At 41.4% G+C, this 27,753-nt stretch overlaps 1 protein-coding gene across 1 annotated transcript; it reads right to left on the reverse strand.

Moving 5' to 3' along the window:
- LOC110520276 (solute carrier family 15 member 2) lies at nucleotides 1–27,753 on the reverse strand. The gene is made up of 23 exons (XM_021597463.3): nucleotides 27,333–27,753; nucleotides 26,164–26,210; nucleotides 25,761–25,848; nucleotides 18,151–18,292; nucleotides 14,819–14,911; nucleotides 14,608–14,707; nucleotides 12,545–12,635; nucleotides 12,342–12,419; nucleotides 8,584–8,666; nucleotides 8,308–8,391; nucleotides 7,927–8,016; nucleotides 7,411–7,455; nucleotides 7,146–7,181; nucleotides 5,113–5,201; nucleotides 4,126–4,207; nucleotides 3,757–3,882; nucleotides 3,244–3,408; nucleotides 3,041–3,087; nucleotides 2,730–2,837; nucleotides 2,408–2,504; nucleotides 2,015–2,158; nucleotides 1,508–1,612; nucleotides 1–1,227 (listed from the first exon to the last, which is right to left on the reverse strand). Exons 1-23 carry the CDS (start codon nucleotides 27,346–27,348, stop codon nucleotides 997–999), a joined length of 2,187 nt encoding a protein of 728 aa, XP_021453138.1. The 5' UTR covers nucleotides 27,349–27,753; the 3' UTR covers nucleotides 1–996.

The raw sequence follows: 27,753 nt of genomic DNA on the forward strand, positions 1-27,753 counted from the left end.
TTTTTATTTAGCATTTCATTTTTTATTTACAGTAAAATTACAAGAAAATGTTTCTCAAGATTAGAAAATGTTATGCTGATGATTAGGAGCAGCATGTCTTCTCTAGAGTGTCTTGAGACTTTTCCCTGACTCCATAGTTGTCCCCCACGATGAAATTGGGGAGGGGACTGTGGATTTGTCTCCATCCTTCCTTTTGTTCATACGTTAGTCACACACAATATCTCAGACACCACCGGGCCAATTCTGACGAAAATTGGGTGAATGATGCGTCTTGCTGCAGAGATCTGGCTTTTACAAAATTACACTGATTGGCCAAGGCGTGGAGCTATAGTAATTAACAGAAATTTGCTAGTCACACACAATATCTCAATTAGCCCAAGCTGGTGGCGCTGCATCATTTGTGCGGGACTACATGTTTACTGTTGTCTTTGTCATCTGTACTTTGGTTTAGTCAAGTATTACTGGACTTCCGTCTACTCCAGTTTTGTCTCAAGTAGCCTGTATGAAGAGGGACCATTTTTACAATGTTCTGTTATTGTGTTGTTTTTGGATAGGTTCCCTTTCATGTATCATTAACTATAAGAGACAGTTGTGTTCCTTGTCTACTGTGAACAACATTATAAACAGGAAGCTAACGTTTGTTTAATTATGTGCAGTACTGCAAAATTCTGTAAAATGTTATAAATTCACAAAAATTACATTTATTTTGCCATAAAGTATTTCAACAATGTTGTTTTGTTCCTACTGGTCCTGGGTTTCACCTGTGGATTTTGAGGTGTCTAGGTTGGAGTGCTAACTCTGGTTAGTACATAAGATCACACAGACAGTGTGACAACAACAAACTACATACAGTAAGGCTCAGTCAAAATATACTCAAACAGCATTCACCAAATCGTAATGCTTTGCTTTGATTTACCAATGCATAAAAACATTCCACAATAGGGGCTTACAGGTCTATCGAGGGGGAAGTCGTAACACAGTACGTCAGTCACCAAGCTACATCTTAGTGCGCTTCTCTATTGGGTTCAAGTACATACTGTTGTCTGTCTGGTCCAGGTGGTATTTCTGGTTCTTTTTCAAGTTGTCTTCATCGTCGTCATTGACTGTCTTGTCTGGGAACAGCTTGTCTAGCTCGTCAGGGTCTACGTAGGTGTAGAAGTAAGCCATGATGGAGAAGATGATGCAGACTGCCACCAGGAGGCCAGCGAACAGCAGGAACTCCATCCACTGGGAATTAGAAGTTTGACTCAACGTTAAACACATTTAACACAGGCCTATGTTGTTATTTGAAGGCCATATTTATTACCCTGGTGTACTCTACTTGAGAAAGGGACCAAGACAGTAATGATGTTGTGATTGGTTGCCCTCTAGTGGACTACCACAGACATTTGGTTCTGTGTTTTTAACTGTTTTATGCAGTCTATGGGTTCAATGGTGCAATGACAAGATCTTCTAAACAGCACAGTGAAAACAAAAGCACTCTTCTACTACTGGGACTGAGACTTACCTGATCCAGACCTGCCCCCTCTGCGACGATCAGCACAATGACATTGCCAAAGGCTACAGTCAGCAGCCAGCCGGCCTGCAGCACTGACTTCATGTTAGCTGGGGCCTGTATTGAACATAGACCAAACTATTGTTTATCATTGGTGGGGAAAAGCAGGGACAGATCACACAGCTCTGGGGGATATTAACGATGATGCACACGTTCTTCACTCAAACATTATATTCTCTCCTTGTAAAGGCGGAATTCCAAATAATCAACCCATAACCTTGTAATCCCCCTATGCATTTCATGTAGATCTGAAAGGGTTCCGGTTGGTATAAGCAATATAGTTTTAGCTTCATCTTGCCCTCTGAAAGTCTAGGTAGAATTTTCATCATATTGGACACCCCAATTCTTTCAGATATTCAGAGGTACCTACAGTATGTAGGCATTTTAGGCTTATTATCAATACTCAACCAATAACCAATTACTAATCACTGCTGACCTGCGAGTAAGACAACTACTGACCTGTGAGTAGGAGAACTCGAGGCCTGTGATGGAGAACATGACTTCTCCCGCTGTGATCAGGACGTATTGTGGAATCTGCCAGGCTATGTGGACATTGTTGGCCTTCACATCCTCCATTTTCTGTAGAATGATCTCTCCAGGATCCTGGGAAAAAAAGTAAAGGAGGTTAGTACTGTATGCCAGTGCAGGCACTGAAAATGCTAACAATACCAAGGTTGTGGGTTCAATTATCGCAGGGATCACATACACTTACTAGATTAACTACCAGGTAGCTAGTACTGTGCTAGTCCAGGTATTTATAGTTATACTGGCATCAGGCTGTAGCAGGAAACACATATAGTATCTACAGTATGGTATTTTGTGGTCTCATGTAAAGCCAGTGGTCTGACTCACTCCTTTGAGAATGACAGTGTACGAGGCTCCAAAGTCAAGCAGGCCCAGGGTGATGAGGAAATTCTGTGAGCCTGATGTACACTTATCATTTGTGTACCTGTGAGAGATGGGATAGGTGAAGGATTTAGAGAAGGCAGAGGTAATATGAGATATGATCTAGTATTGTATCTATTACTGATTTGTTAATATATCAGTCAGATTTTCAATGTTAGAAAATTAGGAATATCAATTATAGGATATTCTGTCAGTGGACTGGGATGAGATACTTTAATATTTGTTAAGATGAACTGCAATGGAAAGGAAATATGCAAGTCATACTCACTCTTTTCTTTCCACACTGTTATGGGGAGATATGCCATAGTCAGCAGGTACGTAAAAATCCACAGCACCTACTGTTATGTTCACAGCCTCGCTCCGTGTGTTGATGAATCTGTTCGAGACAGTGACCATGTTAAATGCTTCAGCTCCAATACATTTCTAATGCAGGTATGCAGAGATGGGATAACATATATTCATGGATCTATAGCTGAGAGTCATGGGGAACATGTATTTTTCCATTGTACAAGATGATTCACAAGATGATGAACTCTTATTCTTTCCTCCAGTTAAATTCAGACATAGAAACATCATTACCTCAGGTACGCTTCCATTTTTTCACTTTTATGTATGTTGTCTGTTGCCTATATTATGAAACAATAAATACAAAATTAACAGAACAGATCATGAAAGTTGGAAATACAGAAATCATTTCTGTAGTAGGTTATTAAGAAGAGCTACCACATCGTTCAATAACTTTTGTAATCATTATGGTGCTTCAGATCAGACTTCAGACTCACTAGTTGACACACAATCTCAGAACCATTGCTGTGCAGGACGAGAGTGTAGGCTTTCTGCTCTGTGAAGGTCTGGACACACTGGTAAAGGATTTCATTTTGGGTGACCGCCATAGTGATGGTCTTGTTGTGTCCCCCTAGTTGAATATGCTGATATGCTGGTGGATCCTAATGGACAGACACAGTGGCAGAGTGAATTGACAAGGTTTATGTTCAGCTATATAGCCAAAACAAAAGACACGCTGACCCCAGAAGAACACACTCCTATCTGGTAGGACTGCTTTCTGTAAGAGCTGCTGTCAACGTTTATAAATACATGATGTGTTATAAGCATAGCATTATCAACTTAAGTTAAGTTCATAGAAATATAATTACAGGAATGTACAAAGCCACACAGACCACAGCAATTTGGCCACACCCTCATGGGTACATTAATTATATGGTTAGGTTACAGTAAAACATCCTGTAATGTGCTTTACTGTTGTATTGTTTTACAAAACTGCCAATCTAGTTTACTTCATAGGATTTGATGGGTTGTGAGAAGAGGTTACTCCCAGGGATGTTCAGTTTGACGTCACTGACAGCCAGATTGTAGACCTGTAGCAGACATTGTCCCTGTGGTGCAGGCTCCACCACCGTTTTCTACCAGAGGCAAAGAGAAGATAGAGGGGACATTAGAATCAAGGTAGTCTCTTCCCACAGCTACAGCTGCTATAGGTAGGGTAAACGCCATGATTCTGTCACTATGGATTTAAAGAGGTTGTTTCAGAAGTTATTGAGAATTATGATAATCTTGCAAAAACACGATTAGGGATTGTTCTGGCCTTTGGCAAGTTATACAAACAAAATCTAAAGTGAAATTGAGCCAGAGATGTTTAGTCTTACCGTGACATTGACCTCCACCAAGGTGGCAGAACCGAAGGCCAGCGCAGCAAAGATCATACCCACAGCCATCTTCTTCAGCGGCCTGAGAAGAGATGGAAGAATCTGACAATCAAACAATCTGACACCACCCTACCCTTAGATACCTTACACTACACTACACTTATAGACTTTTAAAGATGCCCTCTAGGATCTTAAGCACAACAAATTTGTTACATATAGTACGAATTGGATAACTTTTTTTGCATGACATAACAAAGCATACGAAATGGATGTATATGATTTGATGACGTAGTTAGTACACAAAACATGGGGACCCCTTTTGGCTTGTGAGCACCACTTTCAAAACTACTGGCTGAATTTATACAAACGTTCGAGAGTGCATCTTTAACAGAGTGCTTTACGGTCAACTCACACTGGTCAACATTGTCCCTAACACAGTTGTTACCACGTACTACTACACAGTGCTAACCAGTAGTACACAGTTGCTACTACACAGTAACAACCATTTCTGTTCCCAGAAATGACTCATTTGGTCAGTTGTTTTATATCTCTGTAGGAGAAGACGTTTGCACGACATTGTTTCCACGTATCTTTCACCCATCTCTATGACATGATAAGATCACAAGGTTTGGTAGAGTAGCTACAAATGTTTTCTTTATGGCCAACAGGCAGCTGTGTAAGCCACATGATGCCTGTTCTTGCACCATTCCTTACTCCCTTAGTTTCCTCATAAAAGATGACTGTGGAACGCTGTAGTGTCCACCGTCAGCTAAAGCTCCCGCTCGTTTAGAGACGGGCTGTATCTGAAAACGTAGCCTTGCTTCCTTCCTCCTTGCTTCCCCAATTATCCTTAAAACGCATTGGAGAAGATGATCCAAGGTCCCTCCTACAATGATACTTTGATAGGAAAGGCAAGGAATTGAGGAAATAAGGACGGAAGAAGCAAGGATGAGACAGCTAGTGTTCAGACACACAAGGTCCACTCACGTGAGATTGATCCTACACAGGCCTATGAGTGGGTACACAACCATGTCAAAGATAGGCACAAACACGAGGATCAGCAGAGCGTTTAACATCTGAAAAAATAAGCAAGAACAAAACACAGGGCACACGCCTATAAATGACAATAAAAACCCCCCTAAAAATATCATAAAATCATAAAGGTTAATGCAGCATACTTATAAAAGACACCAGTAAATATTTGTGCTCAATGTTCTCAATAAAAAGATAGCATTATGGTGGTAATATCCATTATAAAAGGGTTTGGGTTCAGGAGAAAACAAGCGTGATCTTAGTCAAGGCCATGAGAGAGATAACCTATGGTTACAGTTCTAAACTCAGCAAAAAAAAGAAATGTCTTCTCACTGTCAACTGCGTATGTGTAAATATTTGTATGAATATAACAAGATTCCACAACTGAGATATAAACTGAACAAGTTCCACAGACATGTGACTAACAGAAATTGAATAATGTGTCTCTGAACAAAGGTGGGGTCAAAATCAAAAGTAACAGTCAGAATCTGGTGTGGCCACCATCTGCATTAAGTACTGCAGTGCATCTCCTCCTCATGTACTGCACCAGATTTGCCAGTTCTTGCTGTGAGATGTTACCCCACTCTTCCACCAAGGCACCTGCAAGTTCTTGGGCATTTCTGGCGGGGAATGGCCCTAACCCTCACCCTCCGATCCAATAGGTCCCAGACGTGCTCAATGGGATTGAAATCCGGGCTCTTCGCTGGCCATGGAAGAACACTGACATTCCAGTCTTGCAGGAAATCACGCACATAATGAGCAGTATGGCTGGAGGCATTGTCATGCTGGAGAGTCATGTCAGGATGAGCCTGCAGGAAGGGTACCACATGAGGGAGAAGGATGTCTTCTCTGTAACGCACAGCGTTGAGATTTCCTGCAATGACAACAAGCTCAGTCCGATGATGCTGTGACACACCGCCCCAGACCATGACAGACCCTCCACCTCCAAATCAATCCCGCTCCAGAGTACAGGTGTAACGCTCATTCCTTCGACGATAAACGTGAATCCGACCATCGCCCCTGGTGAGACAAAACGGCGACTCGTCAGTGAAGAGCACTTTTTGCCAGTCCTGTCTGGTCCAGCGACGGTGGGTTTGTGCCCATAGGCGACGTTGTTTCCGGTGATGTCTGGTGAAGACCTGCCTTACAACAGGCCTACAAGCCCCCGGTCCAGTCTCTCTCAGCCTATTGCGGAAAGTCTGAGCACTGATGGAGGAATTGTGCGTTCCTGGTGTAACTCGGGCAGTTGTTGTTGCCATCCTGTACCTGTCCCGCAGGTGTGATGCTCGGATGTACCGATCCTGTGCAGGTGTTGTTACACGTGGTCTGCCACTGCGAGGATGATCAGCTGTCCGTCCTGTCTCCCTGTAGCGCTGTCTTAGGTGTCTCACAGTAAGGACATTGCAATTTATTGCCCTGGCCACATCGATAGTCCTCATGCCTCCTTGCAGCATGCCTAAGGCACGTTCATGCAGATGAGCAGGGATCCTAGGCATTTTTCTTTTGGTGTTTTTCAGAGGCAGTAGAAAGGCCTCTTTAGTGTCCTAGGTTTTCACAACTGTAACCTTAATTGCCTACCGTCTGTAAGCTGTTAGTGTCTTAATGACTGTTCCACAGGTGCATGCTCATTAATTGTTTGTGGTTCATTGCAAGCATGGGAAACAGTGTTTAAACTCTTTACAATGAAGATCTGTGAAGTTATTTGGATTTTTACGAATTATCTTTGAAAGACAGGGTCCTGAAAAAGGGCTGTTTCTTTTTTTGCTGAGTTTAGTATAAAGATTATAAACAGTAGTAATGTATTATGTACTGTTAGGAAGTGAGTAACCTAACGGAGCAGGCGTAAAGAAACTATTGAGCGGAGACCCCATATCCATTTTTCAGGGGAAGCGGAAGTTAGGTTGAAATACTGTATCCCTGAAAACTGGAAACATCGGCTTTCTGTCGACCGCGCAGAGAGTGGGAAGAGAGTAAGGAACTGCAGGTACCTGCATTTGATCAGGCTTCAGGACAAATGTTGATCCCTGTAACATGGAGACAGATTTTACAACAAGATCTCAATTTCAGATTAGAGTCAACGATAATAAAACAATTCAGAATACTATGAAATCATAAATATTGTACAATCATCTTTTACCACAGTTGTAAAGCACATTGCTACACAAGGAAATAAACTTACGAAGACCATTCACTGCGAGACTCATACCACTGTTGTTATGTACTGTACATTGAAAGAAAGAAAAAGGAACTTACGAAGGCCATGTTCATCCGAGTGGCCTGGAGAGTCCAACGGGATCCCTACAGCATCACAAAACAAAGACGGCTGAATGTTATCATGTTATCACTGGCCCATTCATTGTATTCTATGGCACTGGATAGCTGGTTCGCCATCACCATTCACTTCAATGGCATAATCAGACCTCATTAATCCAATGTCCTTGGCTTCTAACATGCCTAATGGAAAGCCAAACGAAATGTTAGATGTGTGTTTGGAATTTGCAGTTATCCCTAATCAGATGGTAGTGTGGTGCTGTTTGTTGTTGGCCAGAGGAGAGGAGAGGAGCCTTAGGCAAGCAGAACTTGGGGTCCCAGAGGGCAAAGCTGGTTGAAATTACTGTCTTAACTCAGTCCATACTCACTGTATTGGACTGTATCCTGGGTTTCAGAATCATGAAAGGAATTGCTTAGGCCGGGGCTTTTTAACAGCGAGGGTGGTGATTACTGTTCTCGTGAGGCTGGTTAGGGTAAGGGTAAGCGTTGGGTCCTTACCTGCTGGTCAAACAGAGCCCAAAACATGGGCAGAGGGATGTAGAGCACTAGAACCCTTAGGACCATCTTAATCTCATGGATCAGACGTCTCTGTAGAGAAACACATAGGAAACCATACATTATGGGTCACTATCAGGAGAGACTTCTTTATACATACACATTTACCTTCTCCTGTAGACGTTTACCTGTATGCCAGATCACCAAAGACAAAATGCAATTTTATGAACATGTTAGGGACAATAGCGTTTTCTTATCTTTATATTATCTTATCATATCTTAATCTGAAACACAGTTAATGGGGGCAATTAAAAGCTCTATGAAGTCATTCTAGTCGTCACTGGAGTTAATCAGAAAAAGTTATTTCATTCTTGATAATCATACCGGATACTTGTCCTCTGCCCAGTCCAGCCAGTGTTTCTTCTTAGGGTCATATTTAGAGCTCTTCCAACGATTCTTGATGGCCAACTGTAGGGTGGAGGGAACAGGAGCAGTCATGGTACAATATTCAGCCCAGGGACAGAGGTTTATCTTTCTGTAATCTCAGAACCCAGAACCAAATATTGAGTGTGCTGGCCAGAAATGTTAACAGTCTGCCACGAGAGACATCTTTCTATGGAAGTATATGACTGCTGAGAGAATGAGAGATGGATGACTTACCCCCATGCACTTACACACATCCAACAAGATGTTCCCTTCCGGTGGACTCTTCTTATACATCCCACTTCCAGAGATGAACACAACTACAAAGACATGAACATATAAAGAGTGGAGTTTGAGTAGATGTTGAGTAGAAGTTGTGCTAAACTCAGCAAAAAAAGAAAAGTCCCTTTTTCAGGACCCTGTCTTCCAAAGATCATTCGTAAAAATCCAAAATAACTTCACAGATCTTCATTGTAAATGGTTTAAACACTGTTTCCCATGCTTGTTCAAAGAACCATAAACACCTGCACAGGATTGGTACATCCAAACATCACACCTGCGGGACAGGTACAGGATGGCAACAACAACTGCCCGAGTTACACCAGGAACGCACAATCCCTCCATCAGTGCTCAGACTGTCCGCAATAGGCTGAGAGAGGCTAGACTAAGGGTTTGTAGGCCTGTTGTAAGGCAGGTCCTCACCAGACATCACCGGGAACAACGTCGCCTATGGGCACAAACCCACCGTCGCTGGACCAGACAGGACTGGGTAAAAGTGCTCTTCACTGACGAGTCGCCGTTTTGTCTCACGGGGGTGAGGTCGGGTTTCACGTTTATCGTCGAAGGAATGAGCGTTACACCGAGGCCTGTACTCTGGAGCAGGATTGATTTGGAGGTGGAGGGTCCGTCATGGTCTGGGGCGGTGTGTCACAGCATCATGGGACTAAGCTTGTTGTCATTGCAGGCAATCTCAACGTTGTGTGTTACAGGGAAGACATCCTCCTACCTCATGTGGTACCCTTCCCGCAGGCTCATCCTGACATGACCCTCCAGCATTGCAATGCCACCAGCCATACTGCTCGTTATGTGCGTGATTTCCTGCAAGGCAGGAATGTCAGTGTTCTGCCATGGCCAGCGAAGAGCCTAGATCTCAATCCCATTGAGCACGTCTGGAACCTGTTGGATCGGAGGGTGAGGGCTAGGGCCATCCCCCCAGAAATGCCCGGGAACTTGCAGGTGCCTTGGTGGAAGTGTGGGGTAACATCTCACAGCAAGAACTGGCAAATCTGGTGCAGTCCATGAGGAGGAGATGCACTGCAGTACTTAACTTCTCTAGGGTAGGGGGCAACATTGGGAATTTTGGATGAAAAGCGTGCCCAAATTAAACTGCCTGCTGCTCAGCCATAAAAGCTAGAATATGCATAAGTAGTAGATTTGGATAGAAAACACTCTGAAGTTTCTAAAACTGTTTGAATGATGTCTGTGAGTATAACAGAACTCATATGGCAGGCAAAAAACTGAGAAATAAATCCAACGAGGAAGTGGAAATCTGAGGTTTGTAGTTTTTCAACTCTTGGCCTATCGAATACACGGTGTCTATGGGGTCATATTGCAGTTCCCAAGGCTTCCACTAGATGTCAACAGTCTTTAGAACCTTGTTTGATGCTTCTACTGTGAAGTGGGGGCGAATGAGAGGGGAATGAGTCAGAGGTCTGCCAGAGAACCACGAGCTGGCCACGCTCGTTCACGTGAGAGTTAGCTTGCGTTCCATTGCATTTCTGAAGACAAAGGAATTCTCCGGTTGGAACATTATTGAAGATTTATGTTAAAAGCATTCTAAAGATTGATTCTATACTTCGTTTGACATGTTTCTGCGGACTGTAACATAACTTTTTGACTGATCGCGCGTCATGAATTTGGAATACTGTGCTAAATGCGCGAACAACATGGAGGTATTTGGACATAAATGATGGACATTATCGATCAAACAGACATTTATTGTGGAACTGGGATTCCTGGGAGTGCATTCTGATGAAGATCATCAAAGGTAAGTGAATATTTATAATGATATTTCTGACTTCTGTTGACTCCAACATGGCGGATATCTGTTTGGCTTGATTTGTTGTCTGAGCGCTGTACTCAGATTATTGCATGGTTTGCTTTTTCCGTAAAGTTTTTTTGAAATCTGACACAGGGGTTGCATTAAGGAGAAGAGGATCTAAAATTCCATGCACAACAGTTGTATCTTTTAGCAATGTTTATTATGAGTATTTCTGTAAATTGATGTGGCTCTCTGCAAAATCACCGGATGTTTTGGAACTACTGAACATAACACTCCAATGTAAACTCAGATTTTTGGATATAAATATGAACTTTACTGAACAAAACATACATGTATTGTGTAACATGAAGTCCTATGAGTGTCATCTGATGAAGATCATCAAAGGTTAGTGATGAATTTTATCTCTATTTCTGCTTTTTGTGACTCCTCTCTTTGGCTGGAAAAATGGCTGTGTTTTTCTGTGACTTGGCTCTGACCTAACATAATTGTTTGGTGTGCTTTTGTCGTAAAGCCTTTTTGAAACCGGACACTGTGGTTGGATTTACAACAAGTTTTTCTTTAAAATGGTGTAAAATACATGTATGTTTGAGGAATTTTAATTATGGGATTTCTGTTGTTTTGAATTTGGTGCCCTGCAGTTTCACTGGCTGTTGACGAGGTAGGACGCTAGCGTTAATACTAGTGCAGATGGTGACCACACCAGATACTGACTGTTACTTTTGATTTTGACCCCACCTTTGTTCAGGGACACATTATTCCATTTCTGTTAGTCACATGTCTGTGGAAATTGTTCAGTTTATATCTCAGTTGTTGAATCTTGTTATGTTCATACAAATATTTACACATGTTAAGTTTGCTGAAAATAAACACAGTTACAGTGAGAAGACAATTATTTTTTTGCTGAGTTTATTATACATTTGTACCTAACTGCAAACAAACTATCATCACTGTTGTCTTTCTGTCAGACCAAGGGGGAACTGAGGGGAGACGGACGTGTGGGAGTTCCCAATGAGTTCCCGAAGTGAAGTCCTTTTGGCATGTAAAAATTTGAATTTTAGGAGTTCCTAGATAAGCTTTTTCCACCCATGGTCATCCCCGAATGGTTAGAAGTAATCAAGACCCTTACTCTCTGTTATAGTACATTTCTTGACTACACACTGAAGAGTGTTGATGATGTGTGCTATCTGGGTAGATGACATTTGTTTAGGAACTAAAACAAATTAGCCAAAAGACCTACAGACTGTATTTACATATGTCAACAACATGTGTGTCCTGTTTGTATTGTTACCGTAACCCACCTACCGCTACATCAATAATATGTTTTAACGGACAAGATCAGCAATTAGCCAATACCAGCCATCTGTGTGTGTGTGTGTGTGTGTGTGTGTGTGTGTGTGTGTGTGTGTGTGTGTGTGTGTGTGTGCGCATGTGTGTGTGTGTGTGTGCGTGAATGTGAGTGTGAGTGTGCGTGTGCCTATGCATGTTTATGTGTGTCTAACACAGTTCCGTGTTGTTTTGACTGGCAAGGCTCCATGTTTACCAGGCCCTACACACACATCGATGTTCCTGCCATTAGGGTCTTTCTGCTGACTGCCTCAGAATCCCATTCTTCTTTAGGGTTCACTGCCTCTGCCAGGCTAAAGCATGCTCTATCAAAACAAACTCTGTTTTCCGACTCGGGGGCCACAGCCCCCCACTGTGACCCATAATGGTAGCTTGGCTATGTGAAAAGTAGCTCATGTATACACGTCTGCTGCACAGCCAGGCCTGTGCTGAATGCATTCAATACATACTTTACCCAGCAGGCAAGGTTGTAATCTGGTAAAGTAATAACATCCTTTCTACCAGGTTTACTAACTGGGTATATTTTAGTCTCAAGTAGAAATTCAGACTGGCTTCATAAGAAGAGGTGTGAAGAAGAGAATACACTCACCTAGAGCAATGACCATCAAAATCGCTGGTACTCCGAAGGCAAGAGCATAGCAGTCACCACCAAAACACTGCACATCTCCTGCAAGTATAAGAACACACATACAGTACAGTTATGCTGTGCTATCTATGCAGCAGCCATATGCAATTTCAGAAGCCAAAGCCCTCAATATTAAGGTTAGGATTAAGGTTAATGTTTACACGAACCTCGCAACATTGGTGTGATGAGTGTCGATAAGACACTCCCACCATTGATGGACATGTAGAAAATGGAGAAGAATTTCCTCCTTTCATTTGTCTGAGGTGAGAGGGGAGAAAACCAATGATGGTGAACACTGTTTAATATCAGACAATCAATTTAGATTAGTTATTTTACAGCTCAATAAAGTTGTTTTCTTCCATTCATGGCTGAATTTCTATCATATTTCTACTTCAATAGCCCTTCAACAAAACACATTTTAGTAATCACAGATGTTTGATTGAACCATCCCTCACATATTGCAGTGACAGTATGAAAGCAGGGGTTGGAACTGAAAATAGTTTCTAATTATTTTGTTCTGAACAGAAGTATTATTATTTTTTCTTCGTTCCACTGTTCTGAACCGGTTCGGGCCCCAAAAAAGTACAGATATACACTACTGTTCAAAAGTTTGGGGACACTTAGAAATGTCCTTGTTTTTTGAAAGAAAATCACATTTTGTCCATTAAAATAACATCAAATTGATCAGAAATGCAGTGTAGACATTGTTAATGTTGCAAATTACTATTGTAGCTGGAAATGGCTGATTTTTAATGGAATATCTACAAAGGCGTACAGAGGCCCATTATCAGCAACCATTACTCCTGTGTTCCAATGGCACGTTGTGTTAGCTAATCCAAGTTGATCATTTTAAAAGGCTAATTGATCATTAGAAACGCTTTTGCAATTATGTTAGTATAGCTGAAAACTTTTGTGCTTATTAAAGAAGCAATAAAAATGGCCTTCTTTAGACTAGTTGAGTATCTGGAGCATCAGCATTTGTGGGTTCGATTACAGGCTCAAAATGGCCAGAAACAAAGAACTTTCTTCTGAAACTTGTCAGTCTATTCTTGTTCTGAGAAATGAAGGCTATTCCATGCCAGAAATTGCCAAGAAACTGAAGATCTCGTACAACGCTGTGTACTACTCCCTTCACAGAACAGCGCAAATTGGCTCTAACCAGAATAGAAAGAAGAGTGGGAGGCTCCGGTGCACAACTGAGCAAGAGGACAAGTACATTAGAGTGTCTAGTTTGAGAAAGAGATGCCTCACAAGTCCTCAACTGACAGCTTCATTAAATAGTACCCGCAAAACACCAGTCTCAATGTCAACAGTGAAGAGGCGACTCCAGGATGCTGGCCTTCTAGGCATGTTTTTTTACATTTAGCTTGACATTAAATTGCTTCACCAATCAGTGCGGATAGAACAGCTTGCTTTGGAGCGGGTAAGCGATTTAATCTGTATAGGAAAGTCATTAAGAGCTAATTGTATTTTGCCGTAACAGCATAGTTTCAATCATAGTGAAAGAAAAACAGTCAGTCACAGTGAAGTGCGTGAGATGCTACTGAAATTTTGCCAGCGGCTTCTATGGAGGAACGTCTTTGATCTTCAGCATTGGTTTAACGTTGAACCAGAGCAAACATTAGCTCTGGTCCACAAGCTAACAAGCTAACAAGCTTCAGAGGGGAGGGGCAGCCTACACATAAATGCATACCCACTGGCAAAGATTTCCAGCTAGCAGCAATACAATTAAAATCCCATTTTACCTTTTGTAGTTAATAAATCCACTGTGAAATGTGATAACTATAGTATCCTTAACTAGCATTGAAAAAGCTAATCCATTCTTTTAGACAACTCTTCCTCATTTATGGATCATGCTTGTAATGTTGTCAGTAGGCTACAAAGTAACCTATGCTTCAGAGGGGAGGGGCACCCTACAGATAACGCATATCCACTGGCAAAGATTTCCAGCTGGCAGGAAGACACTGGAATAAGTTTCAAAGAGAGCTTTGCATAGGCTCTTTGTTGTAATTTTTGTGGGACTGGAAAAAAATGCCCGGAATGTAAAATTACATTATTTACTGTTTCCCATGCCTTTAAAATAAAGTTTCTGTTTCGGAACAGTATAGGTCGCTTTCGTTTCCGGTTTGGGTTCTGTTCCTCAAATAATTTTGTTATTTTCCGTTTTTTTGGTTCTGTTCCCTGAAAAGTTCCAACCCTTGTATAAATGTTGGATATAATAGTCTCTTACATGCTCTTCATCAAACTGGTCGCCTCCGAACGCTGCTACACAGGGTTTGATACCTCCTGTACCAAAGGCTATGAGGATCAGACCCACCATAGACAGTACTCTAGAACACACACACATACACACACAGAGCACAGCGTTAGATGTCAGATTGGTCAACGCATTTACAGGGCAACATTTCTAGCTCTTAACCAATCAGTGATCAACTACTCACATGTGTATGGTTGAGTCCCCCACACTCGGTATGGCCCCAACAGACTTGACGATGTGACCGAGCACATAGACAACAGAGAGGTAGATAATGGTCCTGTGGAAGACATGACACACAGTAATTACTTTCACAATTAGCTTAGAATAGAAAATAATAGAATAGAATAGAATAGAATACTTGAAACCACAATAGATCAAACAGAGTATATTTCCCTTTAAGGGATGAAAAGACTCTGAAATTTCCATCCCTAACTATAACATTTTCCGACAACATAGAACTGTAAAAGGGGGTTGAGTTGTAATCTACTGCAGAGATAGCCCAAAGAGTTGTATCTTACTATCCCGGTCTGTGCACAAACAACTGGAGCTTCTACTTTTAAAAATCCACCTTTCCAGAAACAAGTCTCTCACTGTTGCCGCTTGCTATAGACCACCTTCTGCCCCCAGCTGTGCCCTGGACAGCATATGTCAATTGATTGCCCCCCATCTATCTTCAGAGCTCGTGCTGTTAGGTGACCTAATCTGGGACATGTTAACACCCCAGACATCCTACAATCTAAGCGTGATGCCCTCAATCTCACATAAATCTCAACCCCAAATCTGTAAATACGGGCACCCTCATTGATATCTTCCTAACCAACCTGCCCTCCAAATACACCTCTGCTGTCTTCAACCAGGATCTCAGCGATCAGTGCCTCATTGCCTGCATCCGTAATGGGACTGCGGTCAAACGACCACCCCTCATCACTGTCAAACGCTCCCTAAAACACTTCATCGAGCAGACCTTTTTAATCGACCTGTCCCGGGTATCCTGGAAGGATATTTATCTCATTCCGTCAGTAGAGGATGCCTGGTTATTATTTAAAAGTGCTTTCCTCACCATCTTAAATAAGTATGCCCCGTTCAAAAAATTTAGAACCAGGAACAGATATAGCCCTTGGTTCACTCCAGACCTGACTGCCCTTGACCAGCACAAAAACATCCTGTGGCGTACTGCATTAGCATCGAATAGCCCACGCGATATGCAACTTTTCAGGGAAGTTAGGAACCAATATATACAGGCAGTTAGGAAAGCAAAGGCTAGCTTTTTCAAACAGAAATTTACATCCTGCACAAACTTCAAAAAGTTCTGGGACACTGTAAAGTCCATGGAGAATAAAAGCACCTCCTCCCAGCTGCCCACTGCACTGAGGCTAGGAAACACTGTCACCACCGATAAATCCACGATAATTGAGAATTTCAATTTCAAGCATTTTTATACGGCTGGCCATGCTTTCCACCTGGCTACCCCTACCCTGGTCAATAGTCCTGCATCCCCCACAGCAACTTGCCCAAGCCTCCCCCCATTTCTCCTTCACCCAAATCCAGATAGTTGATGATCTGAAAGAGCTGCAAAATCTGGACCCCTACAAATCAGCCGGGCTAGACAATCTGGACCCTCTCTTTCTAAAATGATCTGCCGAAATTGTTGCAAGCCCTATTACTAGCCTGTTCAAACTCTCTTTCGTATCGTCTGAGATACCAAAAGATTGTTAAGCTACCGCGGTCATCCCCTTCTACAAAAGGGAGAGACACTCTAGACCCAAACTGCTACAGACCTATATCTATCCTACCCTGCCTCTCTAAGGTCTTTGAAAGCCATGTTAACAAACAGATCACCGACCACTTCGAATCGCACCGTAACTTCTCCGCTATGCAATCTGGTTTCCGAGATGGTCATGGGTGCACCTCAGCCACGCTCAAGGTCCTAAATGATATCATAACCGCCATCGATAAAGGACAATACTGTACAGCTGTATTCATCGACTGGCCAAGGCTTTCGACTCTGTCAATCACCACATACTTATCGGCAGACTCAACAGCCTTGGTCTCTCAAATGACTGCCTCGCCTGGTTCACCAACTACTTCTCAAACAGAGTTCAGTGTGTCAAATCGGAGGGCATGTTGTCCGGACCTCTGGCAGTCTCTATGGGGGTGCCACAGGGTTCAATTCTCGGGCAGACTATTTTCTCTGTATACATCAATGATGTCGCTCTTGCTGCTGGTGATTATCTGATCCACCTATACGCAGATGGCACCATTCTGTATACTTCTGGCCCTTCTTTGGACACTGTGTTAACTAACCTCCAGACGAGCTTCAAGGCCATACAACTCTCTTTCCGTGGCCTCCAACTGCTCTTAAATGCAAGTAAAACTAAATGCTTCAACCGATCTTCAACCGATCACTGCCCGCACCTGCCCGCCCGTCCAGCATCACTATTCTGGACGGTTCTGACTTAGAATATGTGGACAACTACAAATACCTAGGTGTCTGGTTAGACTGTAAACTCTCCTTCCAGACTCACATTAAGCATCTCCAATCCAAAATTAAATCTATAATCAGCTTCCTATTTCAAACAAAGCATGCTTCACTCATGATGCCAAACATGCCCTCGTAAAACAGACTATCCTGCCGATCCTTGACTTCGGCGATGTCATTTACAAAATAGCGTCCAACACTCTACTCAGCAAATTGGATGCAGTCTATCACAGTGCCATCCGTTTTGTCACCAAAGCCCCATATACTACCCACCATTGCGACCTGTATGCTCTCGTTGGCTGGCCCTCGTTTCATATTCGTCACCAAACCCACTGGCTCCAGGTCATCTATAAGTCTTTGTTAGGTAAAGCCCCGCCTTATCTCAGCTCACTGGTCACCATAGCAGCACCCACCCATAGCACGCGCTCCAGCATGTATATTTCACTGGTCACCCCCAAAGCCAATTCCTACTTTGGCCTCCTTTCCTTCCAGTTCTCTGCTACCAATGACTGGAACAAAATGCAAAAATCACTGAAGCTGGAGACTCATATCTCCCTCACTAACTTTAAGCACCAGCTGTCAGAGCAGCTCACAGATCACTGCACCTGTACATAGCCCATCTGTAAATAGCCCATCCAATTACCTCATCCCAATATTGTTATTTATTTTTTGCTCCTTTGCACCCCAGTATCTCTACTTGCACATTCATCTTCTGCACATCTATCGCTCCAGTGTTTAATTGCTAAATTGTAATCATTTCGCCACTATGGCCTATTTATTGCCTTACCTCAATTATCTTACATAATTTGCACACACTGTATATAGACTTTTTCTATTGTATTATTGACTGTATGTTTGTTTATTCCATGTGTAACTCTGTGTTGTTGTTGGTGTCGCGCTGCTTTGCTTTATCTTGGCCAGGTCGCAGTTGTAAATGAGAACTTGTTCTCAACTAGCCTACCTGGTTAAATAAAGGTGAAATAAAAAATAAAAACATCTATATATATTTTTGAAAGTGGCTTCTACATCGAACTCACTTGAACTTGCCCAGCCAAGAGTCAGCGATGAGGGCCCCCAGCACAGGGGTGAAGTAGCAGAGGCTGGAGAAGGCATGGTACACTGCTGTGGAAAGGTTCGGGTCCCAATGCAGGTAGTTGATGAAGTACAGTGTCAGCACCGCTACAAAGAAACACAGTGAGCACCAGGTTAGGGATCTGGGTTTTGCAATATAATAATGTGGCTAAACAGTCTTCTGTTCTTATTTTCAATTAACGTACAATACTACAATGTATTTTTTTTATATGTGAGACTACGTAAACTATTTGCTACTGAAAATAAGGATGAGATTGTGTAAACTCTTTACTACTGAAAATAAGGAAACACACTTAAAACCTTTTAAACTTTAAGTCCCCTATTTAGGAGACTTTCGTTATAATGTAATTGTTTTATCAAGTCATATCAAGGTTATTGGCTTATTAATCAACTTCTGTTACAGTGGGTTTTCATCAACAACGAATTTGACTGCTTCAATTAATTTAGCCTCAAATTACTCTGGGGTATCCGGTCATATATCCACAGCCATTGGAGACTTGGGAGTACCACCTTATCGCGCATTCACTGATTGGACTGTCTGTCAATTTGTGTTGGAACGGTACATCACCGGTACATCACAGGCAGATAAGCTGCATATAGCTGCAAACTGAGAGTCTACTGGAACGTTAGAAAGTAGTTCCATCGTTCTATGACAAACACACATCAATTTATATAGAATTACATTTTAAAAATTGAACAGTTTGAAGATGTGAAACAAAACCACTTTGTTCATCAAAGAGGGACAAACTTAAAAATAGATGAAAGATGAGATTGTGATGAATCAGTAGAGTTGCTGGGGGAGAGAGACTACAACGAATGAGAGCAGTCCACTAGGACTGAGCAGTCCACCAGTCGTTAGATTTTCCCTGACCACTAGTTACACTTGAAGTCAGAAGTTTACATACACTTAGGTTGGAGTCATTAAAACTCGTTTTTCAAACAGTCCACAAATTTCCTGTTAACAAACTATAGTTTTGGCAAGTCGATTAGGACATCTACTTTGTGCATGACACCAGTAATTTTTCCAACAATTGTTTACAGAATGATTATTTCACTTATAATTTACTGTATCACAATTCCAGTGGGTCAGAAGTTTACATACACTAAGTTGACTGTGCTTATAAAACAGCTTGGAAAAATCCAGAAAATTATGTCATGGCTGTAGAAGCTTCTGATAGGCTAATTGACGTCATTTGAATCAATTGGAGGTCTACCTGTGGACGTATTTCAAGGCCTACCTTCAAACTCAGTACCTCTTTTCTTGACATCATGGGGAAACCAAAAGAAATCAGCCAAGACCTAGAGACCTCCACAATCAGCCAAGAAATGGCAGACCTCCACAAGTCTGGTTCATCCTTGGGAGCAATTTCAAAATGCCTGAAGGTACCACGTTCATCTGTACAAACAATAGTACGCAACTATAAACACCATGGGACCATGCAGCCATCATACCGCTCAGGAAGGAGACGTGTTCTGTCTCCTAGAGATAAACTTACTTTGGTGTGAAAAGTGCAAATTAATCCCAGAACAACAGCAAAGGACGTTGTGAAGATGCTGGAGGAAACAGGTACAAAAGTATCTATATCCACAGTAAAAAATAGTCCTATATCGACATAACCTGAAACGCCGCACAGCAAGGAAGAAGCTTGCAAGCCAAAGAACATCATTCCAACAATGAAGCACAGGGGTGGCAGGATTATGTTGTGGGGGTGCATTGGTGCAGGAGGGACTGGTGCACTTCACAAAATTGATGGCATCATGGGGTAGGAAAATTACGTGGATATATTGAAGCAACATCTCAAGACATCAGTCAGGAAGTTAAAGCTTGGTTGCAAATTCAATTCTTCAATTCAATTCTTGGACCGACTCTCTTCTCTGTATACATCAATGAGGTCGCTCTTGCTGCTGGTGAGTCTCTGATTCACCTCTACGCAGACGACACCATTCTGTATACTTCCGGCCCTTCTTTGGACACTGTGTTAACAACCCTCCAGGCAAGCTTCAATGCCATACAACTCTCCTTCCGTGGCCTCCAATTGCTCTTAAATACAAGTAAAACTAAATGCATGCTCTTCAACCGATCGCTACCTGCACCTACCCGCCTGTCCAACATCACTACTCTGGACGGCTCTGACTTAGAATACGTGGACAACTACAAATACTTAGGTGTCTGGTTAGACTGTAAACTCTCCTTCCAGACCCATATCAAACATCTCCAATCCAAAGTTAAATCTAGAATTGGCTTCCTATTTCGCAACAAAGCATCCTTCACTCATGCTGCCAAACATACCCTTGTAAAACTGACCATCCTACCAATCCTCGACTTTGGCGATGTCATTTACAAAATAGCCTCCAATACCCTACTCAACAAATTGGATGCAGTCTATCACAGTGCAATCCGTTTTGTCACCAAAGCCCCATATACTACCCACCATTGTGACCTGTACGCTCTCGTTGGCTGGCCCTCGCTTCATACTCGTCGCCAATCCCACTGGCTCCATGTCATCTACAAGACCCTGCTAGGTAAAGTCCCCCCTTATCTCAGCTCGCTGGTCACCATAGCATCTCCCACCTGTAGCACACGCTCCAGCAGGTATATCTCTCTAGTCACCCCCAAAACCAATTATTTCTTTGGCCGCCTCTCTTTCCAGTTCTCTGCTGCCAATGACTGGAACGAACTACAAAAATCTCTGAAACTGGAAACACTTATCTCCCTCACTAGCTTTAAGCACCAACTGTCAGAGCAGCTCACAGATTACTGCACCTGTACATAGCCCACCTATAATTTAGCCCAAACAACTACCTCTTTCCCAACTGTATTTAATGTATTTATTTATTTTGCTCCTTTGCACCCCATTATTTGTATTTCTACTTTGCACATTCTTCCATTGCAAAACTACCATTCCAGTGTTTTATTTGCTATATTGTATTTACCTTGCCACCATGGCCTTTTCTGCCTTTACCTCCCTTCTCACCTCATTTGCTCACATTGTATATAGACTTGTTTATACTGTATTATTGACTGTATGTTTGTTTTACTCCATGTGTAACTCTGTGTCGTTGTATCTGTCGAACTGCTTTGCTTTATCTTGGCCAGGTCGCAATTGTAAATGAGAACTTGTTCTCAACTTGCCCACCTGGTTAAATAAAGGTAAAATAAATAAAAAAAATAAAGAAAATGCGTCTTCCAAATGGACATTGACCCCAAGCATACTTCTAATGTTGTGGCAAAATGGCTTAAGCACAACAAAGTCTAGGTATTAGAGTGGCCATCACAAAGCCCTGACCTCATTCCTATAGAAAATGTGTGGGCAGACCTGAAAAAGCGTGTGCGAGCAAGGAGGCCTACAAACCTGACTCAGTTACACCCGCTTTGTCAGGAGGAAGGGGCCAAAATTCACCCAACTTATTGTGGGAAGCTTGTGGAAGGCAACCTGAAACGTTTGACCCAAGTTAAACAATTTAAAGGCAATGCTACCAAATACTAATTGAGTGTATGTAAACTTCTGACCCACTGGGAATGTGATGAAAGAAATAAAAGCTCAAATAAATCATTCTCTCTACTATTATTCTGACATTTCACATTCTTAAAATAAAATGGTGATCCTAACTGACCTAAAACAGGGAATCTTTACTAGGATTAAATGTCAGGAATTGTGAAAAACTGAGTTTAAATGTATTTGGCGAAGGTGTATGTAAACTTCTGACTTCAACTGTATATAAAACATTATTAGGCAGCACAAATCTTATAGCATGTCAATTGTAAATGTTCATAGCATGACATTTGAAAATGAAATCTATGATGTGACTTTCTAACAGTGTAAGGCATTACAACCTACTGTTCATGGCACTCTCATGAAGATATGTTTTTTATGCCCATCCACTTAACATTGACGTTCAACGGGTGGCACCCTTTTCCCTATATAGTGCACTACTTATTAAAACACTACATAATCAATAGGGTGTCATTTGGGATGCATTTATCTCTTTTTTCTTTAAGTGTGTTTCACAGGAAAGGATGTAAGTCAGGCAGTCAGACAGAAAGACAGAGAGACAGACAGACAGACAGGGGGTCTAGATCAAGTGAAATGAAGTTCAGGTCTGAGGCCAAAATGGATACATAGTGTGGACCCTCTGTCAAAATGGCCTCATTGACTTATTGTATTTGACATGGGCGTTTGCTGCTTCTCATGACCAGGGCCATGCACAGACATACTCAAAATAACCTGTGACACATGTCAGATCCAACTTAAAATGTGGATGTCTGCCCGGCACCATTCCTGCCACCCACAGCCAGTGGCCACTGCATGCAAGTCAAACGAGTGTGCTCTTGGGGCAGAGGAGGCGATTCAAGAGCTTATGAAAGTATCTAGCTTGATGTGCAAATCGTTACATTTAAAATGAAAAGAGACTCAAAATTTAAAAAAAGTACGTTATAACATTTTTTTAAATCCATGGAGCTACAAGAGCACTTTCATAGGAGGGCAAAAGGGCAGGTGCTCAGGCACTGGTTGAGCCCCAGTGGAAGCCACTGATTGGCTGAATACTGGACTTTTCTTTAAGAAGATATATCATGTGATCTGTGCATTTGAACAACAGCATACATACACCGACTTCAACCGAATGATCGGTGCTGCACATGCTGCCAATGTTTTGAACAGATTAGATTATACTATTTAGAATGAGCAGCTAGCTCACGTCACAAACTAATAAGTGCACCAGGAAGAACACAACAAGCATTACTTAACTGGGGATATCTAGCTAATATAATGTCACAAAGCATGATGCACTAGCCAGGTAACTTTCATTCTGAAATAACTTCATATTTCTGAGTTAGTCAGATATTAGTTTAGAAAGACTTGAAATTGGCATGGGAGCTAACTAGCTAGCAAGTTACTAGCAGCTATAGCTAGCTAGCTAGCTGCTTATCAAAGTTAGATAACTAGTTAATTTGAACAAAAAATCTACCAAACTATTTCTCAATGTTTCTCAAAATGACTGTAGCTGGCTAATTCATTTGATTACGCTTTGTGAAACACACAGTTGTATACTGTTTTAGTCCACACAACACGTTGCCCTGTCACTTACAGTAGAACCTGATGAACAACATGGTGGGAAAAAATAAAATTGGTCATGCTTTTTGTGTTACAAGATCCACTATGGGAAAGTTCTAGCTAGCGTATCCCTGTCCTTCGACACTTGTTGGATGTAGTTGTCCGGTTTATCAGGTCCCAGGCTACCATGACTGTTCTGATTATTTATTTACATGTTAATTACAATTAGTTTTTTGCTTTAGGGCCATCTGTACCTGATAGAGCAGATCTAGCCTCACATGCGGAAGTAAGCAGTCTGATGCAAGAGAATCATTGGTAGGGAGACTAGAGCAGAACAAGATGTTGTGACTGAACAGACGCACATTTGAGGGCCCCAGAATGGTCCATTTACTTTTTGCTGTTATAATTTATGCTCCTGAGATTTAATTGGGTCAGTTCGCCCTCATAAGCAAATAGGTGGAAAACAATCCATGTTCGCATGCGCCCACGGAGGTAGAGCTGCTGCTGCTGGCAGTTACTGAGGGGCAGAGTAGTAACTGAACAGCTTGTTTTGAACAATATATTTTTGAAACATGAAAAAGTACACATTTACCACACTTTTATGATGATTTAAAACATAATCCATGAATTATATATTTTATTTACACAGAACAAAAATATAAGTGCAACATATAAAGTGTTGGTCTTATGTTTCATGAGCTGAAATAAGATCATAAAAATGTTTCATACGCACAAAAATATAATTTCTCTCAATTTACATCCCTGTTAGTGAGCATTCCTCATTTGCCAAGATAATCCTTCAGCCTGACAGGTGTGGCATATCAAGAAGCTGGCCTACATACTCACCAGAAATGTCACCCATTGAGCATGTTTGGATGCTCTGGATCGACATGAATGATAGTGTGTTCCAGTTCCCACCAATATACAGAAACTTCGCACAGACATTGAAGAGGAGTGGGACAACATTCCATAGGCCACAATCAACAGCCTAATCAGCTCTATGCGAAGGAGATGTGTCACGCTGCATGAGGCAAATGGTGGTCACACCAGATACTGACTTGTTTTCTGATCCACGCCTTACCTTTTTTTAATGTATCTGTGACTAACAGATGCATATCTGTATTCCCAGTTAAGTGAAATCCATAGATTAGACCTAATTTATTTATTTCAATTGACTGATTTACTTATATGAACTTTTATGTAACTCAGTAACATTTTTGAAATTGTTGCATGTTACATTTATATTTTTGTTCAGTATAATTAAATATATATATATTTTGCCCCTAATGCCCTAATGGGAGGGCCACCGCTGTTGAACCCTATCTGTGTGTAACCAACTTCACATAGCCACCCAGAAGAAAGGCACATGGACACCCACACTTCAGGTTGACTCGGTTTTTATCTGCAGTAAAAGTTATTAAACAGTGATGACAGGGCGGTCACAGCCACACGTTCACTGCTCTCAGAATATCTCTGACTCATACACAAAGTGATCGTATAGTATGCGTTGTGTTTAAAAAATACAGAAAAGCATACAAGCAGTAAAAGATATCAACCAGTGATGACAGGCTTTGACATGACGGTCACAGCCACACGTTCACTGGTTAGGTAGGACACAATATATACTTTAGATAAGAGCAACAGTAGTGATACATACTCTCAATCTGATGTGATATGAATCCATAAATATAGAGCACAAGTACAACCCTTTTTACATAAACCTTTTAAGGTAGTAAGAAAATAAACATTCACTTAATATTTCAATAAACCACCAGCTAGCAAATCACCTGCAAGCAATAGTGCAGTGACCAACGCTGCTAGTTAACTCGTCATTAACATGGCTAGCTAAGCCAGCAAAAACTTGGTTAATTTGCCGAAATATGTCTTAAATACATTAACGGCTAAATAAATATATTCATAGTCACATTCGTTTTTGACATCAGTATACTATTGTGTTGTACAGTTTTAAACCGTTTTATATACAGAGGAAGGAGACACAAAAACGCTCTCAGAATACCTCTCTCACACTGAAGAGCAGGCAGACCAACATCCCAAATAGGGGAGAAGCACTCAAAACCCACCAGTTGTCTTTCATAGAAAATAATACAAAAATGGTAACTCCAAAGACCTCTCGTATTGCCAACCTTACTAAAATGGCAGCAAATATTATTATGAATTCAGCAACACATAATGAAAGGAAACTTTATTTATATCACCCCTTTTCCTGAAGTGAATGGTTTCACCTACTACTCCGAACTGCGGCGGTCTTTGATATCTACATTCCACGCGAAGTTGATGGAAACACTACATTTTCACTTTGTCACATGTGCACTTGCCTGCTCATGTCGCTTGTTTGTGTCTTAGGTGAACTATTTTTCAAGCCATTGTAGGATAACCATTCTTAGTAATGTTCTTAGTTAGGTTCTTACTTAGGAGAACAATTGTATTATATTCTTAGGTTCTTAGTTAGGAGAAACATTCTTAATTATAGGTTACTATACCTTTCATTCCATAGTAGGAGAAGCGTTCACAGAACTCATTCACCACTATAAAGGAGATGCTGACAGGGTAGTTGGTCCCACATAGTTTCTGAGCAGAAAGGAGAGAGAGAGACAGAGAGAGGGGAGAAGGGAGAGAGAAAGAGAGAGAGGGAGAGAACAAATAGAGAGGGTACATAAAGACTTTATGCACAGTTCACCGGAGTATCCAATATCCATTCTAACTACAATCAGTTAAACAATACAATTATGACATTATCCATTCATGGTACAAATAAATTAAAAGTACTACTAAAGTCTGAAGAAGAAGAAATTATTGTTGAAATGTTGCTCAACTAAGAAACCCAGAAAACAAAGACAGGCCTATGGATATAGTGCAATGAAACACATAAATATAAAAAATTACCGGTGATTTGCTTGTCTTTCCATTTTCATGAATTTTTAACTCATGTTCTGTAAGGAAATCACAAAATAATTTAACATTGGAGGTATTGTATTTACAAGATGCATGTACATGACATGACGTACTGTATCTACATTTCAATTAACTGTCCAGTATTTCCAGATTTCTATGAAATAAGACCTATAATTAATTACAATATGAGTGAAATCGTTTCCTTCCACTTTTTTAAATGAAGTATGATAAAAAGCAGCTTTTCTGTGTTGGAATGGTGTGGGTGTACCCCAACAACAGAATGGTGTGGGTGTACCCCAACAACAGAATGGTGTGGGTGTACCCCAACAACAGAATGGTGTGGGTGTACCCCAACAACAGAATTGTGTGGGTGTAGCCCAACAACAGAATGGTGTGGGTGTATACTGGTCCATAAAAATATGAATTCAAGTAGACCGCTGATTGGCCAGCTCATCCTCATCAGGAAATAGTAAGCATTTTTAAATGCCTGTTTGAGATATAGGTTTGAGGTGGGGGGTTTTAAGTGTTTTTTTTCTACAATGTAGGCTTTGGCCACAAGTACCAGTATAGGATAGGACAACATTATTTGAGTATGAGTTAACAGAATATGAACTTTTAAAAGTGAGATTTTCACTGGACAGTTACTTTAAGCATAATATCTCATAAATGCAGGCCTTCTGACAAATACTAGTCAATAAGGTGCATCATTTCTGGGAATAGCCATACTGACTATTAATAATAAAATAATAATTAACGCCAGACTACTCATTATTATTACGCTCTATGGCCTATGAGAAGAGAGTGGTTTATGGTAATAATGGGTCAAATTAATACAAACGATCCGATGATGCGCCTGTTGACTCAGTTCCATTGCAAATAGACAGATGTGATGGAAAACATATTCCGAAGTTTTGCAGTGAAAACCAACCACTAAATGCAAAATGACAAATTCCACATATTTCAGCATTTCTATAAATCGAGCACATGTTACACATTTGCCTACATCCATCCATCTTGTCAAGCATTGGCATGCATAACGACAGTCATTCACCATTTGTCACTCTACAAAAAACTGAAAACTATTGATAACAAAGTTTGCGTGTAAAACTCTTTCCTTCAAAAATGCATGACCATGGATCCAATAAAAAGACACACATTACCCTTTCGTTTCTCCATTTCCTCTGTTTTTTTCTGGAGTGTTTTTGGCACACTAGCGTCGCATCGGTCTGTGGACCTCTTGACGTGCGTCCAAGTCCGTTCCTCTCTTGTCTGTGACTGAGCGCCCTGCGCAGCATTGGAAAACGCAGCTCTCTTATAACATATGTTCAACCCGTTAGTTAATATTCGACTCCAGATCCATGAATTTGTGATTTCAAGGGCTGTTCAGTACAGATCTGCTACTGTCAGTAGAATAGCATATCTTACTTTACTTTCATATAGCCCAGCATAGTCTGGACTGTGTGGGAACCTGCCTGTGAACCAGATTCTGGATGCACAATAGAGTTCTTGTTTGGGTTTTTGAACCCGCAAACCTGAGCATGGAATGCCTGTTGGAATTGGCCTGAAGTGATCATAGCCTGT

Source organism: Oncorhynchus mykiss, chromosome 3, assembly GCF_057628025.1.
Source record: "Oncorhynchus mykiss isolate SJ-2025 chromosome 3, ASM5762802v1, whole genome shotgun sequence".
NCBI lineage: Eukaryota > Metazoa > Chordata > Actinopteri > Salmoniformes > Salmonidae > Oncorhynchus > Oncorhynchus mykiss.

Bases quoted from the DNA above. Each gene is read 5' to 3' on its own strand.
- LOC110520276 (XM_021597463.3), bottom strand. The intron at 8,017-8,307 runs GTATGATTATCA...GTTTCTCTACAG, and splicing joins GGGCAGAGGACAAGTATCCG to AGACGTCTGATCCATGAGAT. The intron at 2,159-2,407 runs GTGAGTCAGACC...TTTTTTTCCCAG, and splicing joins ACACTGTCATTCTCAAAGGA to GATCCTGGAGAGATCATTCT.